Below are 19,709 nucleotides of genomic sequence, written 5' to 3'. Positions count from 1 at the left end.
TGAATGAGGATCTGAGCAAGACGATCAGGGTGGGAGAAGAAAGGGCAGTGATCAGATCCTTGTATTTCCCTTACTATTTGAGGAGGATTCTCTGCAATTATCTTTCTTTGAACCTCCACCACAGTGAGCTTATCCTCCATCGTCACAACATATGCTCGTGGAACACTTCCATAGTTTTCCTTTGAAAATAAAAGAGAACTAGCGGAGGCCTCTTTCACTAACTAGGGATTAATGCGATGCTCATGAACCAATCAAAAATCATTGTTCTCAAATATTTTTACATTTGCTAATGTTCAACACCCGTGCACCCTGTGAACTTGCTTATTAGTTAAGCAAAATATTTTTGATAAATTTTATGGCGTTTAACTATTGGTGTTGTTTGTTTGCGGTGTGCAGGGCTTCGCACAGTTCTCAACGGGAGAGAACGCACGACTCCAGAAGGAAACTTTGACAGAGCGCAGTCGCTAGAAAAACATTATTAATATTTTTGACAAAGCGCACTTCTCTCCAGGCACTGCTCCATTAGCTGGCTGACATTTTCATTTTACAAGGCATAATTTGTTTGATTTTATTTTCCTCCTCCAAGCGTTAAAAGGACTCCCAGCCCAGACATGCAAATGGTCCAGCTGCCTCGTCTATATTTCTACATTCTTGCATACATGTCAAGAAATGGGGACGAAAATGAGAATTTTTTTTGGCTTGTATCTAATATTTTTATTTAACAGGTTAAAATAATCTTGGCTTGAGCTCAACAATCTAGTAGCGTAACACCAAAGTTTTTGATCTTCTTTTTATTATTTTATTTTATTGGCAGTAGATTGAAAGAGCAGTTGTAGAGAGACAAAGATAGCTGAAAGAGTTGTCTAAAATGGAGAGGAATACATTTGATCATTAGCCGAAATTGGTCATTTTTCCTGTGTTTGCGGTACTGGAAAAGAGTACTAAATGCTTGAGTGTTTTGTGGACTCATCCATTGGTAATAGTTGGTGGCTTGTAAAGGTGAGGTAAATAAGATTCTCTTTTCCATCTTATTTTGTAATGTCGGATCAAGGCAGCTCGTCTTCAGTCTCTGCAAACTCAGTTCTTCAAAAATCATCATGACAAAATGTATGTCAAACTTGATCCGGATCACAGTATCTATTTGTTTCTGCAATAAAAACAATCCGCATTTGTTAATTAGGGCATATTAAACAAGTATGGAGAAAAAAAGGTTTTACAACATCATAAAGTTTTAAAAATCTGAATTGAGATGTATATTTTTTTGAGCAGATATAGTAAAGAAGCTCTTGAGATTAGTGCCAGTCTCGTTGAAATCAACCCTGAAATTTACACCGTATGGAATTACCGCAAGATGGCTGTAAAAAATATGTTGGAATCTGAAGCCGATGGTGTTGCAATTAGGGAGATCCTTAACGGAGAACTTCGCTTGGTACTACCTTTATGTCCTATTTTAATTATAATTTGACCATCGCAAGGGACCGATTTGTATATTTCCTTTATTAAAGGCAACTATGAGCTTCGAAACATCGGGGTTTATTTTTTTGGCAAATTTATTTGAAAATAGGAATAATATCTTTTTAATTTTTGGCTTAGTGAATGAAGTTTAGAAAATATTCTGAATTTTTCCTCCTTAAAAGAGATGCTCTGATATCTAAATGTGCAATATAGGAGGAGTATTTTGTGGCTTCTGGTAAATGCACTTGTCAAAACCAAAGTTTCCCATTATAGTCTTGTTTTTGCATTTCAAGAAGCCACCCTATAATGCCATCTTCATTTACCATGCTTAGATATCCAAAGGATCAAGAGGGGCCTTTGCTTGGACTTACACAAAAGAATACTCAAAGGAGATAGATTGCAAAAAATTGGAATCGGCCATGTATCATTTTAACCTTGTGTAGGGTAATTTTACATTTTCCTACATACGGAGATCTTTATTCTTTTTTCTATTTTGAACCCACACATAGAGAAAATAAAAAAAGACAAAAATAAGATCATATATTGAAGAAAGGAGTAGTTGAGCTTCCTTTGATACACAGAAAATATGGTACATGAAATTTGTTAAGGTAGACTACTAAGGTTTCAGTTCAAATACGTCTGGTAACTATCTTTACTACTGATTGAAATACCTATGTTGTGTTGTGGTATGTTTGGATTTTATAGTTAGAGATGCTGGGTTAAATATGTATACAGAATGTAGAGGCACAGACAGGGTACACGAACTGTTTGACAAAATGGGATATGTACATAATGGATTTGGTAAGTTTGTGCCTCACTCTTGTTTCATGATTTAGGGTTTTACAATTTTGTCATTGTCTCAATACATTGCAAGCGGTGAATCCCAAATTTCGTCCATTAGCAGGCGATCGTCCATTAGCAGACGACGAGCTCACTGGAGTGTAGTTTTGGAGCTCGTATGGCGGGCTATTGCTTGATCTTATTTACCATCCCTGTACTTGTAGTGAGTTTACTAGACTTTAAGAAGGATTCTTTGTGATTTCCAGGTCTTTAAATTTCTCTCATTGGCTAGCTGTAAGCCTGTAAAGTGCTGCAGTTGCCCAACTTTCATTGCGTATTGGTATGCTTGTTATGGTCTGTTTATAAATTGTAGGGAAAGAGCATTACTTGAGACATTTTAACTTTTTAAAATAAAAAATGAAAATTACTTTAAAGTTGAGCTATCACCTAGAATATAGAATAGATAACATTATATATCACTTCGGCAACAAATATTGTAAGACAATATTTCATGAAAAAAATCTACAATTAATTTCTAACTCTGAATCTAAATAACATTCATCAAATGAAATGAATTAACATTTCCTTGTTAACTAGTTTTTTAAAAGATTTTTCAATGAAAAACCATTTGACAGACATTACTAGAAAAGACAGAGAAACCTAGATATGCCATGTATGATTACTGGCGCAGTTCTCTATCAGTCTTTTTAAAATAAATAAATACACAGGATTGTATCGGAGTATTTTAGAGGTTGAGTCATAAACATTAACTAAAATTATTCATTCATAGTAAAAAAAATTGTAGTATTCTCTTTCATCTCTAAAATCTATTTTTCAGCTAGCAGAGAGGCAAATTTGATAGTTGCCCATCTTCCTACAGAGACACTTACAGTGTTTATGTATGGAGGATCTACTAGATTGAAGTTTGCTTTGTCTGGATTGTAGTTGCCAAATGCTTAACCTACTAAGTAAAAGTTGAAATCGTGTAGGTTAATTTGATGGTTCTCTCTTCCAGCAGTTCCTGTATCCTGTAGAATCAATTGCATGCTTGATACATACTCTCTTCCAACAGTTAGCAGCTTAGTTGCAAAAGTAGACAGTGTATCCAAAACCAGATACTAATTGTTTACTAAATGTTATTAAGAAACACTATATTTCCCCTTTCCCTACGTATACTTCCTTTGGAAATAACACCCCATCATGAAACAGAATTTATTTCTGAACTCGTCACAGCCTATAATAAAAGAACGTCATGTATCTCCAAACAAATTAGGAAAAACCAAAAACTGTTCTTCCAGACTTTAGTAGGAACTTCGCTGCCTGCAACTTTTTCCCTTAACTCGTTGTTAATCTGTGTATAGATAACCAATTAAATATTATTTTGTTGCCAGAGTTTCTTATTTTCTTAGTTCTTGTCAGTAAAGATGCATATTATTTAAGTGAATTATTATGCTCAAGCTTTGTGGCGTTTTCATATTGGATACGCCAACAGTTTGCAGGAATTTGCAATTTTCAATGAGAGAGAACGCAGATCTCCAAAGGCAGCTGCAGGGCCGTCAAAGTGGAGTCCCCGGCCATCGCTTGAAACAGATGGTGATCGCAAAAAAAATTGCAAAAATTAGATTTAGGGAAAACATACATGTCCAAATGCAGGGCCATCTAGTTCCTAACAGTAGTATGAAACAGATGGCCCTCTAGAAGAAAGATTTGCTGAGATCAAAACCTAGGGAATGTGGTTGAAGGCAAGGAAGATAAACAATTGTTGATAAAAGAATGAGTTTGCCTGCATGCTAGATACTTGCAATACTTTAGGGCATCGTTTTGTGCATCGATTTGTGCAAGGTTGATTATTATTAAATAAGCATAGAGTTACTAAAGAATACAAAAGAGGTTTTTGGATCTGTCCCTAGAATTGTCTGGTCCCTATTTTTTTATTTTAGTGTATTCCTGATCAAATCTGAATCTAATGTTTAATATGCGCAAACAATCATTTTCAATGTCTTATTCCATTGCTTTATGTTGATTGAATCATATAACTAGAACTGAATCTCTTTGTTCACTTGCAATCTACCTTGAGACTAAAACCACTTGGTTTTTATAGAAGTCAGGGATTGCGTAATTTCAAATTATTCTCTTCTTCGACTCAACCTGCCTTCTTCTTTGGATCTATCCTATTGAGACAGATATAAAATTAGTAGCAAAGTTGATTTTAGAGTCAAAACAGCCTGAAGCTTATTTTGATAAAGTGGATTTGAAACAGAGATACAATATTTTCCTTGCACATACAGAAACAGTAATTTTTTTTTAATGCAAGAAAACACCATTTTCTTTGAAATAAAAAATTGACCTATTCCTTGCATTTTAGTTTTCAAAATAATGTCTTTTACTAGCACAGTGAACTCTTATGTTTTGAGTATGTACTTTCTCCAAGTATATCTATATGAATAACAATATATTTTTTGTGTACAAAAACTCATTGTTATGTTCCATAATGTTTTTTGCTGCAGTGTCTCACAGAGAAGCTCAAAACAGTCAAACAAGGCAAATGAAATTACACAACTTATTACCAATATACTAGTTTTGTACATAGTTAATTGGCAAACAATGTTCAGACAAATACTTTCAATTCAAATTCTATGTAAATCAATTAACAATGCTTAACAAATATATGTCAACACATATACATATTTTCTTCTTCTGCTCTGTATTGCAATGTTCTGTTTGTTGTTAAGTAAAAGTTGTCAGATGTTGCTTCATTCCTTGTTAATGCATTCAGATAAAATCTAGAAATACATGCTGAAAATTCGCCTTCTATTACAAAGCAAAAATATCAATTCAAATCATTTGTGTTGCTTTGGTCAATCTTCATAGTCTCTACATAACCACAACAAGAGTTACTAGTGATCTCTTAGGATAGCAGACTAACTCTGTACCAGAGCATCTAACACATGACTGTTTGACTTCGAACATTACATGTGAAGATCAATTGATCTGCTTACCACTGACCATTTCTTGCTCATTGCATACATTTGTTCCCAATAATGCAGCCTAGGTAGACAGATAAACTAATCACAAATCTATGCATGCACCAAACAAAAGCAAAGACTCCTGGCAGGAACTTCGCTGCTTGCAGCCCTTGTTTAATCAGGGAACTGGTCAATGCCAAATACTGCATTTTTCATTGTCACGTCAATACAACACAAATTGACCCAGTTTCTCTAATCTAGAATCACACAAGGTTTTTGTTGATTAATGTAATTTACCCATGGGGGAATCCTCTGTAACACAATTTTTTGTGAAAACTGGATACTAAACTTGAAGGATGTTGGTGGATTTTCTTCACCTTTTGCATGGGCCTCCCAAGGTTCCCCATTTGGATGAAGCCTATTCAAAAAATTGAAAGAGAACTATTAAAATGGTTAGTTTTTATAACGATGAACACCAAGACTTCTAAAGGAAATCGCCCATCTCAAAATTAGTTTAATTAAGTATAATATTTTTTAAATTATTATAAATGTATTTATTTTTAGGTTCATATTTCTGTTAAATGAATTGTTGTTATAGAATGTTGAATCTATTTGTAAATGGAATATTTTAGATTGGGAATCGTTGTCTTTTGATCAATCTTTATAGTTCCTTCAACTTCTTCAAAATGATATGGATTAATCATTGCTACTATTTCTTTAACATTGTTTAATTTGTGATATTTTTGTTTCCCTTTAGATCTTGGAAGTGGAGGTTCAGTGTTAAAAGTCCTTGAATTTTTGTTCTTTTTACTTTATTACTCCTATTACTATTTGAAAAACCTTTTGTAATCTCTTATACCTTCTTAATTAATATAATTTCATCATTTTTTACCAAAAAAAAAAGAAAAGAGCAAAGGAGAACAAAGCCTCATTCATAATGTCAAAGAAAGTTGTACCACCCAATGACATGAATGCAGTGACAAATATAACAGTAAAAATTCTATGTCAAAATTTCTCCATAATCAAGCTGAGATTGAAACCACCAAATAGAATGTTCCAGATTGAGAGTCCCTATCCCCCTGATCAATCTTCATAGTTCCTTCAACTTTATCTTTTTCATAGTTCCTTCAACTTTTTCAAAAAGATATGGATTGATCATTGCTACTATTCCTTCAATATTGTTGGTTTGTGAGCTTTCTATTTCCTTTTGAACCTTGGAGGTGGAGCTTCAGATTCTAACTTAAACATCACACTTTAATTTTGACTTGTTTAAGTAGCTTATAATATGATTCAACAATAAACTCATCATGAATATATAGGCTACTTATGTTCTTATCTAGTGTAGCCTCACCCATTAATGTATGTGTCACCTAAGATTTTCTAACTTCTTAATTACTTTTAATCCTTTATAACTGGGAAAAAACAAAATGAGAAGGGTAGAACAAAACCTCATTCACACTATCAGAAATAGTTGTCCTACTCAATGGCATGAATGTAGTGACAAATACAGCAGTAGCAATTTTATGGGGAAATTTCTCCATAGTCAAGCTGACATTGAAGGCACCAGAGCTATGACCAACCAATATAACCTATATAGACATAGTAATCGAAGAAACTTATGCATTTTTGTCCACCTTAGAAAAGTAATTATATGAAAATTTGAACACCATAAATAACAAAGAAAAATATCATATGTTGAAGTTTTACCTTGCTCTCTGAAGGAAGAGCCTCAAAAAAGCTTGTAAGGGGGAGGTTGTAGTCCTCCAGGGGTTGTCCTTTATTGGATCTCCCTACCTTGTCTGCATCAAGTGGTATGAGAGTTGGTTATGAACCTCTTGATGGATGAAGAGCGGGTTGTGAACCGATTGGAAGGAGAGAACTTGAGGTAGCTTGAAGACTTGTTCAGATCGTCGAATATTGAGGCAATACAAGGCTTGCAAGCAGACCGTTGAACCTAGAAGCATGAGCTTGCAGCAGTTGATAGGTGGACTTGAACTGATGACCGAATTGAGGCAAGCTGCAAGGTTGTCTGGTAGATCGTCGAGGAGAGGCAACTAGAACTTGTAGTCAGACCGTCAAACTTGAGGCAGTTGCAATAACTTGTGAACAGATCATCGAAACAAATTTGATGTAGCATTGGCTATCAAGTGATGGGACTCACTTTTCAATTAACCTCGAGAGTCTGATGTAGGAGCATCTGAGTAGTTCATCTGGTTGGAGCAGTTAGCAATGGAGTTTCTTGGAGAACTTTGTGTTTCTTCATGTTTGAGAATTTAGAGTTGCGGATTTGGATTTAGCACCTGGAGATCGTTGTTTTAAACATATTCGAGATTCATGGCATTTGGATTTAATTCCGGTGAGATATCAATTCTGGTATTGGTCTGGTGTTGGTGTGTTCTTATTGGTTGGTCTTGCAGTGTGTGGAGAGAAGAAGAATTGGGTTGTGGGTGGTTTCTGTAACTTTTGGATCATTAAGAGGTGTTTTTTTGGACCTAACCAATGTTCTTGGAGGTTCGCACAAAGTTCTTAGCATTGTTGGATATGTTCTTGGTGATTTGGGCCGACATATTATTGTTTGTACGTTTCATTATGAACCGGTGGATATTTGCCCGACTTGATCGAGTTGTGGTTGCTTGCGGATAGTATAAAGAGGAAGATAGGAGATTAATTTGAGACGACGAGGGTTCGAGGAAGAAAATATTTAGAACAGATGTAGTTTCCAAAGAGATTCTGGTCCGGGGGGACTGACGTCCGAAGGGACTAGGGTTCGGATCAGTGTAGACTGTTACCGGAGGCCGAATTGTCGAGCAGATGATCTAAGAATTGTTTTGTAATCCTGGGCTACGGTCAAGCATGTGTAAATCTTGAAGGCTTATGTAATTCATTAAATTATTATAAGGATTGCTCTTTTTCTATTTTCCTCGGTTATATCTTGTGTTGTGTGAACCGGTTATCTGTATCTTTCATGGTGTTTATGTTTTAGGCTGCAAGGTGGGGTTGACCTTCATTGGATCTCCCTACCTTGTCTGCACCACCTCCCTTCTCAGTGTTCATTGATTCTTTTAACATTATTTCGGGATTGGTCCACAAGCGGCATTTTGCTATTTTTGGTGGCCCCACCTCTTTTTTGTTCCTCCCACTCACATGCATCAGGCAAGACAGTTGTCAGCTCAGTGGGGGTTCTGTGCACTTTCTTTTCCCTTTTTGTTTTTGCAGTAGCACCAAGCTGCCATGTAGCGTGGGTTGTTCACATAGCGACATCTTTTTTGGTCCCTCCGCCCACCGTTTTGATCGTGACTCTTTTATCGTGCGCTAGCAGAGCAGAGCGTCGTGGGACTAACAACTTCGGGGACTAACGACTTCAAGGGCGGTTTGTCTGGTAAATCAAACAAGTGGACCACCACTTGCAAAAAGAAAGGTGATGGAGTCCGAGTTTGTTAGGAGCCAAGGCTCTATTTAGTTTAGTTTTTTCCCTGTTGAGGAGGTTCAGAACTTTGAAGAGACAATCAAGTTTCTTAGTAGTATTTTCAGCCTTAAAAACTATTTTATTATTTTCTGGAGAAGTTCAATAAAACTGTGCCTATGGCCTTTGTGAGACTTTACTCTTAGTATGCATTAATGGTCTTTTATGTGCTTTTCTATTAGAATTTTAAAGAATTCAGAAATATATATATATCTAAGATTTTGTCGATTGAACTATGTGTTGCACTTGTTATCTGGTAAATGCATGATAGGTATTTCTTTATGTTATAGAGAGATTTGATTGAACCTTGGTTGTGTTTCTGATCCAGACTTGTAGATTGTTGAATGGGCTCAGAAAAATCATATGTAGTTGGTTTTTATGTACTCATATCTTCTTAAAATATGCTCTCGCACATCACCTCAGTAGTCTAGTTTTTACTATTTTAAAGTGTTTCTTTCTTCCCCTTTCCTCAAAACACCAAGGAAGAGTTGGCTTCTCAATCCCGGAGGTCATCTAGTGAACCCTGCGTAATTGGTCCCCCATCACTGAATTTCCCATAAGGCTATTTGTTTCCAAAGTAAAATTCAGAGTCAATAGTTCTTTTTCTAGCACGCCCGGTGGGACCTTACTTCTCAAGATTCATGCCAGTATATGAGCCGCAAACCTGTTACTAGGAGCCAGACAACTTTGAATCCCAGTTTGCTTCTTCCACCCCTGGTTAGTGTTTATCAATATGCTGCCTCTTCATCCCAGAGCCTCCCTAGCGCTTCTGCAGTTACTCCTATCGCAGTAATGGCTCAAATCCCACCTAGAAATTCTGTAACATGGGATAACGGAAGTCCTCTCATTCCTCCGGTTTTACACGTTGGACATGGGCCCAAATACCCTCTGTTGCGCTGAAAGTGGTTCCTAAGTTTACCGGGGAATGTTCTAAGACTCCCAGAGAACACTTGCAAGACATAGCCAACGTCTGCACAGTCCATAGTATAACCGAGCAAAACGTAGCTTTGAGACTACTAGTGGCATCATTCAAAGGAAGAGCTTTTGACTGGTACAGATATCTCACTTCGAATTCTATCGGCAGCTCGGACCAGCTAGGCGACCATTTTTTTCCAAAGATTCTCCAACAAAGCATATAGGTTGTCTTTGATGCATCAGTTGATTACAATAAAGAGAGCCCCACAAGAAGCTTTAACAAAGTTCAATCTGCGCTTTCAGAGGACTTGGGAGTGAATACCTTTATCTACTCGTCCTCCCATCGATATGGCGTTTGTTTTCTATCTAAAAGCTTTCAACTCAGATATATTGGTGATGATTCAATCTTTAGGCGGTAACACTCTCCCTCAAGCTTTCGACTTAGTCATCTCCACAGAAAATAACTTGATTGATGCAGGGAAACTATCATCGTGACCGCTTATGCATGTCTTTCTAGATCTATCCAATCAGCCAAATGGCCTAAATATCCCATAAACGGTTGTTGCCAGTTCATCCGCTCCCCAGTCTATGTACGCTTATCCTGAACCTCAAAAAGCAAATCCGCCTCCTCCCTCGTCTTTAGCTGCAGAGGTTAGTGATATAAAAAATTTACTAAGGTCTTTTTCTAACGAAATAGTCAATCTAAAGAGATCTCAAATACCACAAACCAAACCTCCTTTCCAGCAAAACTACCAATCTAATAGGCCTTCTTATCAACAAAACCAGTACTCGAATAATCGAGTTGCTCTGAATCAATCAGCTGGTCAGATAGTTCCCGTGCCCAATCCATTGCAAACGGTCTATCCTAGCATTGGTAAAGAGTTGATAGCAGGACAAAATAATCTGGCAAATGATAGCAACTCTTGGTGTTTTCCATGTAACAGCGCACACACTCCGAGAAATTGTCCGAGAGGCAATCTACAACAAAAGCTTGCAGAGCAGCATTGTCAAGGCATGGCGATTGATGACTCAGCCTACGTGCCCCCCGGTATGGATAATGCTTCCTTCATTGCACAAATGCAGGGTATGTCAATGGAGCAGGAAGCAGAAATAGCCCCAGATCATGCACTTTTCTCTTGGATGGAAGGAGAAGATATTGTGATGACTAATGACGCAGCATCGTCGAGCTCAGGGGCTCCTCGAGTGCAATCAGATTACAATCTCAGATCGAAGAGGCATCTAACGGGAGAAAATGTAAACGTGCTAGGGAAGTCTTTCGTCTACAACGCTCTCAAACAACCCGCAGCCGCTGTTACTTATCCAAGGAAATATTTCATTCCTTATAAGCCCAGAGAGAGAAAGGCGTTGCTGCCATTAGTATTGGACGTAGTGGAGCAGTTAAGGAAAGCCCCGACTAACGTATCTTTATGGGATCTTCTCGCCATCCCAGAGCAAAGGAGTTGTTTGAAGGAAGCCTTGTCAGAGGAGGTTACCCCCCTAGTAGGAAGGCTGCTACTTCTCTGTCGACGAGCGGGAAAGCTTCTTAGCATCCCGCAAACAGATCATATTCGGCAGCGGTGTTGACAAATCAAGACGTCCCACTGAAATCTCAATCAGAAGGTAAGCCTAAGCCCAAACCTTTTTATTTGACCCTCATAGTAGGGGATAAGCTGCTACATAACTCTATGATAGACTCCGACGCCAGCACTACCATCATGCCTAAGCAAACTGCTGAGGTTTTGAATATTAAGTACGAGCCATTAAATTGTGGCATCATTCAGTTAGATGGGAAGAAGGTACAAACCATGGGCCTCATTAAAAGCCTCCCACTAATGTTGTTTGCATGTCCTAGCGTCACAGTGTCTCAAGAAGTAGTGGTTATTGATATTCCCCTTGTTTTTGGTCTTTGCCTCTCGAGAGATTTTATTGCTAAGATAGGATGTTACCTATCCTTGGATTGGTCCCACCTTATCCTCCGTACCAAGTGAGGTGCCAAGCTCAAAATCCTCTCAGAACCCCTTCATGTTGAGCATGTTGCAGATCAAGCTATGCTCAGTTTTGAGCCAACCCACACCTCATCTCCGACGAAGAAAGAAGGATGGTAGAATTCATCGAGGATGAAGAAAGAACAGGAGATACTTCTCCAAATCAGGAGGTTTTTCTTGAGGAATTCATTGACTCTGACCCCTATTCGAATTATCATGCCATAGGTCTTGGTACTTACTGCATTTTTTATGAAGATCAAGTTGTCCCAAAACTAGTTAAAGAACCCTTTACCCAAGGAGATTTATCCTCTTTACTCTGGACCCTACATTTTGATGGTGCAAGATGCAAAGTAGGTTCAGGGGCTGGAATTTGTTTTACTTCACCTTCGGGCGAGCAGATTCCAAAGTCTTTTCGCTTACAGTTTGCATGTTCCAACAATGAAGCGAAGTACGAGGGACTGATTCAGGGCCTGATGTTGGCGGAAAAGATGGGTATAAAGAAATTGAAAGTTTTAGGGGACTTTGAACTTGTTGTCAATCAGATTTGGGGAATCTCCAGTGCAAAACATGTCCGTATGAGGTCTTACCACCACAGAGCTTAGGATTTGATCGAAAGCTTCGACGCTTTCCACATCCAAAGAATCCCCCGCAAGGAAAATGCATCTACTTATCGGATGGCCACTATTGGGTCAAATTTTAACTCCACTATGGATTTGCTAGTCAACCCCCAAGTAGTTGGCATCATCATTCGACCGACTATTCTAGATAATGACACCCACTGGTAGGTTTTTGAGAATGATGAACAAATTGCTCTGTTCATTCAAAATTCGAGAGAGTTTGCAGATCAGTTACAACCCAAGGTTAAGAAGGCGTACGGGGATCAAATCATACAGTTGAAGTCAAACAAGCTCCTTAATGGGCTAATCACCTTAGAGAACCTTTTCAACAAGGACGATGCTAAAAGTGATAAGCGGAAGCTCACGACTGATAAAGGAGACTATACTGAAATATCGGTAGGTTATGGTAAAATCCTCAAAGTTGGGAAGGAGATTTCACTCCAAAATAGAGAGAAATTGGCCCGATATTGCGATCAATACGCGGGTGTACTAACATGGTCCTATGAGGATTTGAAAGGATACAACCTCGATATCATTCAGCATACTATCGAACTTACCGATCGAGCCAAACCGATCCGACAGAAGCAGAGACCTGTTAATCTGAAAGTTGAGCTACTCATCGCCTAGGAGCTAAGAAAGTCGATAGAGTCAAAAATCATCTATCCCATCAAACATAGCACATGGGTGTCCAATTTGGTGCCCGTGAGGAAAAATATTGGAGATATCTGATTATGTGTGGATTTTAGGGACTTAAACCAAGCATCCCTAAAAGACCACTACCCTCTGCCATCAATGGAACAGTTGTTAAGCACAGTGGTAGGATTAAAAATGTTCTCAATGTTGGATTGTTTCTCAGGTTACAATTAGGTTCTGGTGAAAGGAGAAGACCAACATAAGACAACATTCACAACTAAATGGGGAACATTCGCCTATCAAAAAATGTCATTCGGGTTTTCAAATGTTGGCGCAACTTTCCAGAGGGCTATGGACCTATCTTTCAAAGAACTTGTTAACAAAATCATTTTGATTTATCTGGATGATCTCACTGTGTTTTCGGAAAAAAAGGAGGATCATTTTGATCATTTGGAACTGGTTTTCCAAAAATGTCTAGAATTTGGAATCTCTTTGAACCCGAAGAAGTACATTTTTGGCGTCCCACAAGGCAAATTGCTTAGGCATGTTGTATCTAAGGAAGGAGTCTCCATTGACCCTGATCGAGTCAAAGCGATAAAACAACTCCCCCTTCCTATAAATAAGAAAGGATTCCGATCCTTTCTAGGCAAGGTTAACTTTGTTAGTCGCTTTATTGCATATTTTGCAGGGATGGTGAGGCCCATCACCCTGATGCTTAAAAAAGAAATGCATTTTAAATGGACTTCTAACGAGAAGGACGCCTTTGAGAAAATCAAAGAAGCTATTTGTTCAGCTCTTGTGTTGTCCAATCCCGATATGGCCAAAGATTTCATTATGTATGTTTTCTCTGGCCCTTATAGCATTGTCGTGGTCTTAACCCAGAAGGAGGCAAAAACAAATGGAGAGCACCCCATAGCTTTCCACTCCAAGACTCTTAAGGAATATGAGGTGAAGTACAACTTCGTCGAAAAACAAGCTCTGGTAGTAGTCAAGGGCCTCAAGAAGTTTAGGCGTTTCATTGCCTGCAACAAGATCACAGTGTATGTCGCTCTCCCTTCAGTCAGAGAATATATCATGGAGGGCAACATCACTAAGAAGAGAGCTAATTGGATCACTAAAATCTTAGAGTATGATGTTGATGTCAGACCCACCAAGATAGTTCACAACAGAGGTTTGTGTGAATACTTAGCACAGGATCTCGCACCATGAGACCCCGAGGTAGCCGCAAGCAAATCTGTCATGGCCATTTCAGAGCCAGCGGAGGCATGCTGGGTGGAAGAGTGCAAACATTTTATGAAGACAAGAATTTTTCCTAAGGGTCTTCCCCCGAGAAAGAGGAGGTTCTATAGGTTATAGAATAGCGGTTCTGACTGATAGCTGATGTCCTTTTCAAAAGAAATTTTGACGGAGTCCTGCTCTGTTGTGTGAATCGAACCCAAGCTAACAAGATTCTTCATGAATTTCATCACAGTTCATCCGGAGGTCACTTCTCGACACCAACCACCATTATCAAGATCACACGTACCAGATATTTTTGGCCATCCATGTTTAAGGAGGCACACGCCATGGTGAGAGCGTGCAAGGAATGCCAATATTATACTAGCAAGTGCAGGAAAGCAGCGATGCCACTTCAACCCATAGTGGTGGAGGAACCTTTTGCACAATGGGGGCTTGACTTTATAGGTATGATCAATCCCCCGAGCTCAGCTAGGCACAAATGGATCTTGACCGCTACAGATTATTTCACCCGATGGTCCGAGGTCGTCTCTTTGAAAAATTCGTCCGAGTCTAAAATATTGGCTTTCCTGGAAGATCTAGTGTGTCGTTATGGTCCCTCAAAGACCATAATTTCAGATAACGCGCGTGCGTTCGTGGGCTCATGACTCACCTAGTTTTCCCTCAGCAAAGGTATTTACCTAAAGACCTCCTCAAACTACTATCCACAAGGAAACAAGCTCGTCTACCAATAAGAATCTCATCAGGCTCATCAAGCAAATTGGCTCAGAGCACAAAAGGGATTGGCATCACCATCTGAGGAGCGTGTTGTGGGCAGACTGGATAACGCCAAAGCAAGTTTTGAAGACTTTCCCGTATAAACTAGTTTACGGGAAGGATGCATTGTACCCCATATCCCTGGAGATCCCAGCTCTGCAACTGCTTAAGTCATTTGAAATAGCAAAGAACGGCCCTATGGATGTGAGGTTGGCTGAAATTATGGAACTAGAGGAAGAAAGGGAAGCGGCGTTCGCCTCCCTCCAGACACATCAACAAACTGTTAAAAGGTGGTTTGACAACAAGAAAATTTCTCCCCCGCAATTCCTGCAGGGCGACCTGGTCCTAAAATTCAACGAAAGGGCTGCCAAACCCGGCCAGCATGCAAAATTCGACGGGCTATGGGAGGGCTCTTTCCATATAACGAGTTGCAAAGGTCACAACGCTTTCGATCTAGAAGATATGCAGGGAGATCTTCTTATGATCCCGGTTAACGGTTTCCACTTAAAACCTTTTCATTAACTTAGTGCCTCTAATTGTACATAATATAATTAGTGCTTTTTGTGTGCTTTTATTTATTGCTTTCTCTTTGGGTAATGTTGCCAACTCAAAATGCCATTATTAATAAATATTGAAGGAAGAGACACTCAAATATGCCATTACTAAAGAAAAATAAGATTATCATATTTCGAATATGTATACGAAGATTTACAAGTATTGAGAAAGGCTTTCGGCCACATTTGTCAAAAAATCAAAATAGAGAGAAGACAAGGCTATCTCTAAGCAAGAAGCAGAACATGAAGAGTGGGGCTATGTCGCAGCAGAATCATCTTCATCTTTCTGCTCCTCCATGAGGGAATCAGAGTCTTCAGTGGCCTCCTCTGCATCCTCCTCTCCCGACCACTCCTGATTGGAAGCAATTCCAGAAGCTTCGGTTGTGATGATAAGGACCAAGTCAGGGAGAATGTCCGGAGTCAGGACCCACGAAAATATATAGTCCCTAAAGCCAGTATACCAGTCGGTACCAGCCGGGATGGAGATGATCAGATAAATACAATGAAGGAATTCAGTGGCAAGCTTTGTCTGTAAGAGATGAGCAGATAGCGTCATGGTCTGTAGTCCGTCGATGAGCGGATACCAAGGCACTTCTTCCCCAGATGTAATGAACCATTGCAGGTCTGTCGCCAGAGGTAAACCTTGAAAAGGAATGTAGTAGGCTATAACCTCCACCAAACCTCCAAGATATTCTCCTAAGAAGAGAGTTCTCGTAAGCTTAGAGGCCTCGTACCCACCAGTCCTAGCATCAAGCAAAGAAGCCACGAAGCGCGAGAAAATGTCCGAGTTAACTCGGTAGTGGTCAGCATTATCTATGAAATCCTCTCCGAGCAACCATTTGTTGGCGGTGATGATCAGAGGATTCTTCCTCTTCGTCATCCTCCGCAGCCTTTGATCAGAAATGTTGCTAATGAAAGCAACCTGTGCCTTATTGTTGACGAGCCGGACGGGAGTATCCATCTTTCAGAAAACCTCATCGTTAAAGCTGGTGATATAAGAAGGAATGTTTGAAAAGGTATATTTATAAGATTTTTCGGCTCCAGGTGATAAATGATGACAATGCCAGTACTCTCGATCTCCAACGCATTGGCCTTTCTGCATAAATTGGCATAAGGCAAATGATACCTGCTGATAGGTTTTTGCAAATGGCAAGCTACAAGGTCGATACCTCGATTGGAGTGGACATGTACCTGAGTGCGACACATTTTGTTAAAGGTACATCGCTTTTAAAGCAAAATCCCCACAAGACCGTTTCACCTCGTGCCACCCCGGTGGGTGCGAGATTTTCTTAATTAAGGGGAAAAGTCCTTCGTACAAGAATATTGTCGCAAGTGGCTTGACTAACGGCGGGCAGCGCCAGCGCTCTCTTGGTAATCGCAAATGGCGGTGCCAGTCCTCCTCATAAGTTTTCTCAACCCTAAAAATAAGCTAGCATACGTGCGAAAAGGGTGCCCATTCCTAAGTACTTTTATTTCACGGCGATCTAGGCATGCCATGCATTAAAGAGAGAGATCTGCCGGATTTTCTTTCATTCTATCAACTCATCCTTCAGTCAGAGTTGGGCAGAGAATTGAGAAACAGATTTTTCATGAGTAAGAGATGGAAGCTGAAGCTACCTCTTCGGCTCCTGCTCAGGAAGCATTATGGGTCGATGTCCTTGGCCAAGTCTCATACACCTCTCATGCTTTTTCGTCCAAGTCGGAATATCCAAGGACCAAAGCCAAACCAAAGACAGTTACCCAAAATACCGTAGCAGTGATAGACCCATTCGAAGATGTCATGGAACCAAAGCTCCATAAGCAGCTGAAGAACCTGAGGGAGGCCGCATACAACAAGATGATTCGTCATAGAGCAGACCCATTTTCCACAGCAGCCCGTTTCTGGCAAAGTGGGACTCCTCAATTTATAGTCCCAATGGTCTCGCACTGTCTAGAGCTTGTGGCGGCAATTGCCAACGTTTTCGACCCTAATTCCTGCTCTACCAGTGGTCTTTCTTTAAGGGTGGTCATATCACAAGATACCATAAAGGACATGATGTGTTTCCCTTTCTTCAAAGCCATGGAGGTCTTCTCAGATGCTACCATGGAGGAATATTGGAACTCAAGAAGAGATGCGGTCCCTTTTTATAACAACATTCTGAACCGGAGCTAGTCTGGAGGCCCCCCAAAGCTATCCTTGTCATATAGCGACCTAAAGCATGAGGACCTTAAAGATATTTCATCCATTCTTGCCTGGTTGTGCAGTCATGAAAATGATCGGGAGATTACGGCTGCAATGATGGGTTTCCTTTTTAAATGTCGAAAATAGAAAGAAGCTTTCCATTTCAATTTCTCTAACCTGATAGCCAGCGAAATGGTAAAGCAATTATCCAAGTTCCACCAGCTTCAGCATTTTAGGTTCTCCTCAGTCTTGGTTCACCTGCTCTTACATCAGAATGAAGCCTTCTTCAACTGGTTTATCAAACTGGCCAGCAGCGATAAAGCAGGAAATAGAATGTCAGTTTCAGTCTGGACGCCCGTTATTTTGTCCTCCTATGATGCTTATCAATTTTCTGATTGTTTCCTAACTCCCGCCTTGAAGGATTTTGGCATCATTCCCATTGAGCCATTCTCCAGCTTTTCACAAATCCAAATGAACTGGATGTGCAATGAACACCCCCCTGTGACTGGTTCATAGGCAGTGATTTCTCTTTTATCTGATTCCATGGTTTCTCTGAGGAACCTTCCTGTCTACCTACATATGTCATAGAGAGGACTCTTGCTCTCGAGATTGCTCGCCAACTAGTACGAGTGGAGAAAGCTATAGGGTCCAGGAAACACGACACCTCAATCACCGAGGACAATAAGGCTATCGGTCCCATCACCCTAGTTTGGCAAGGTATCACAGAGAACATCCTGACATCAAAGCTGGTGCAGCTTGGGTTGTTGGTGATTGATGACTTTTGGAGCTATGACCCAGATGGGTGCCTGTCTTGCAGGAAGAATGCTGTTAAACATGAGCCGCAGAGTGTAATGGAACAACGCACTAATCCACAGGCGGACAACCCAAGCTTGTATGTGGGTCTCAACGATTATCCCGTGCTCGAGCCCCCCCCTGGTTGAGTTTTTACTCTGTTTCACAAAGGTACAACCCCGCAAAGCCCATTCCTCATTCTATGTGTGAGACCATGGCGGCAAATGCTTGGCCGTGGAGAAAGCGGGAGGATTTCTGGATCTATCGGCAGGAAATAAATCAGCCCAGAGCGAACATTGGGAACGTTCTTTCTTATGAGCATTTTATTCTTGAATGGCGCCAGGGAAATGGATCTGACGAGGGAACAAGCGATAGCTCGCCACATGGGTATCCATCTCTTGAGGTCGCCCAACAGCGAGAGGTTGAAAATTATAAATATTGAAGAGATGGACAATGAGCCTAGTATTCTCCCCCCTCGACGTTTATGTTCGTAGGCCCTGCTCCTAAACTAGTAAAAGGCAAGCTGAGAAGAAGTTTCAGGAGGACCCTCCCAGCAAAAGGCAATATTTGGGCTCTAAAATGAAGGGTTCATCCTCTCAAGTCCCAAACAAGCCCTCAAATCCTCCGAGGTCGACAACCCACGCAGTCCAGGTACGCTCTTCCTCACCATTTTCCTCTTCTCAAGCTAATATTTCTTTTGTTGCCCATGTCGCAGATATACATGCTCAGATTCCCACTGCCCTTACCCTAGCACTGACTAGAACATCGGTTGGCCCATTTGATACTTTTCCACAAGTTTCAATCCCGCTTCAAGCCCCAGCCTTTGTATCTGCAACTTTTTCTGCCTAGATGTCAAAAGCAGCCACCGTTTCACACAGGCTTGGTTTTGGAGAGTCCAATCCTCCCCCAATTGTTGGAACAGCATCTGCTGATCCATTTCTCCCAGGAGTCTCTCCCTTTGTCCCATTATTTTCTCTCACGATGTTGTCGCGTCCTATCCAGACCGCTTTTGACGGCCCCGTTTCCGAGTTTCCCTTTGCAATTCCCCTAGTGCTGCATTTGCAGGTCAAGCTATTGCCAACCCGGATGCCTACCAACAACAAGTTACTTATTCCAAGAATGACCGTGTTGGAAAAACATTTAAAAGAAAAGAAAAGGATGGTGCTAGGCCAACCCGCCCACACCTGCAAACTCATTTTAGTGAAGAAAAGCAGAGTCTGTTCTTTGCAACTAGTTTCTCCAAAGTCAACAAACCAGAGTCAGAAATGAGATCCAGTGATTATGACCTGCATGCTATTGTTGTTAACCTTATGAATGCTATGACATCCGATAAGGTCGAAATGATGGAGAAAACATCAAAGGTTGTCTCTTCGGACTTCATCAAAAATTGTCATCG

At 40.2% G+C, this 19,709-nt stretch overlaps 1 protein-coding gene across 6 annotated transcripts; it reads left to right on the top strand.

Moving 5' to 3' along the window:
- The first annotated feature begins 371 nt into the window (after window positions 1-371).
- Window positions 372-4,860, top strand: LOC131029811 (geranylgeranyl transferase type-2 subunit alpha 1). Of its 6 annotated transcripts, XR_009358981.1 has the most exons (7): window positions 374-620; window positions 818-1,107; window positions 1,270-1,429; window positions 1,788-1,899; window positions 2,161-2,256; window positions 2,360-2,458; window positions 3,728-4,140. XR_009358981.1 is itself a non-coding variant. In XM_057960464.2 (3 exons), exons 1-3 carry the CDS (start codon window positions 946-948, stop codon window positions 1,896-1,898), a joined length of 330 nt encoding a protein of 109 aa, XP_057816447.2. In that variant the 5' UTR covers window positions 372-945; the 3' UTR covers window positions 1,899-2,152. The 6 variants fall into 6 exon arrangements, 3 of the variants coding, with proteins under 3 accessions (XP_057816447.2, XP_059067396.1, XP_057816451.2); XR_009358979.1 differs by having other exon boundaries at window positions 372-1,107; XR_009358980.1 differs by lacking the exon at window positions 1,788-1,899 and having other exon boundaries at window positions 373-1,107.
- Window positions 4,861-19,709: the final 14,849 nt, after the last annotated feature.

Source organism: Cryptomeria japonica, chromosome 9, assembly GCF_030272615.1.
Source record: "Cryptomeria japonica chromosome 9, Sugi_1.0, whole genome shotgun sequence".
Classification (NCBI taxonomy): domain Eukaryota; kingdom Viridiplantae; phylum Streptophyta; class Pinopsida; order Cupressales; family Cupressaceae; genus Cryptomeria; species Cryptomeria japonica.
The sequence above is the reverse complement of the archived record's forward strand: the minus strand, read 5'-3'. Positions and strand labels throughout refer to the sequence as shown.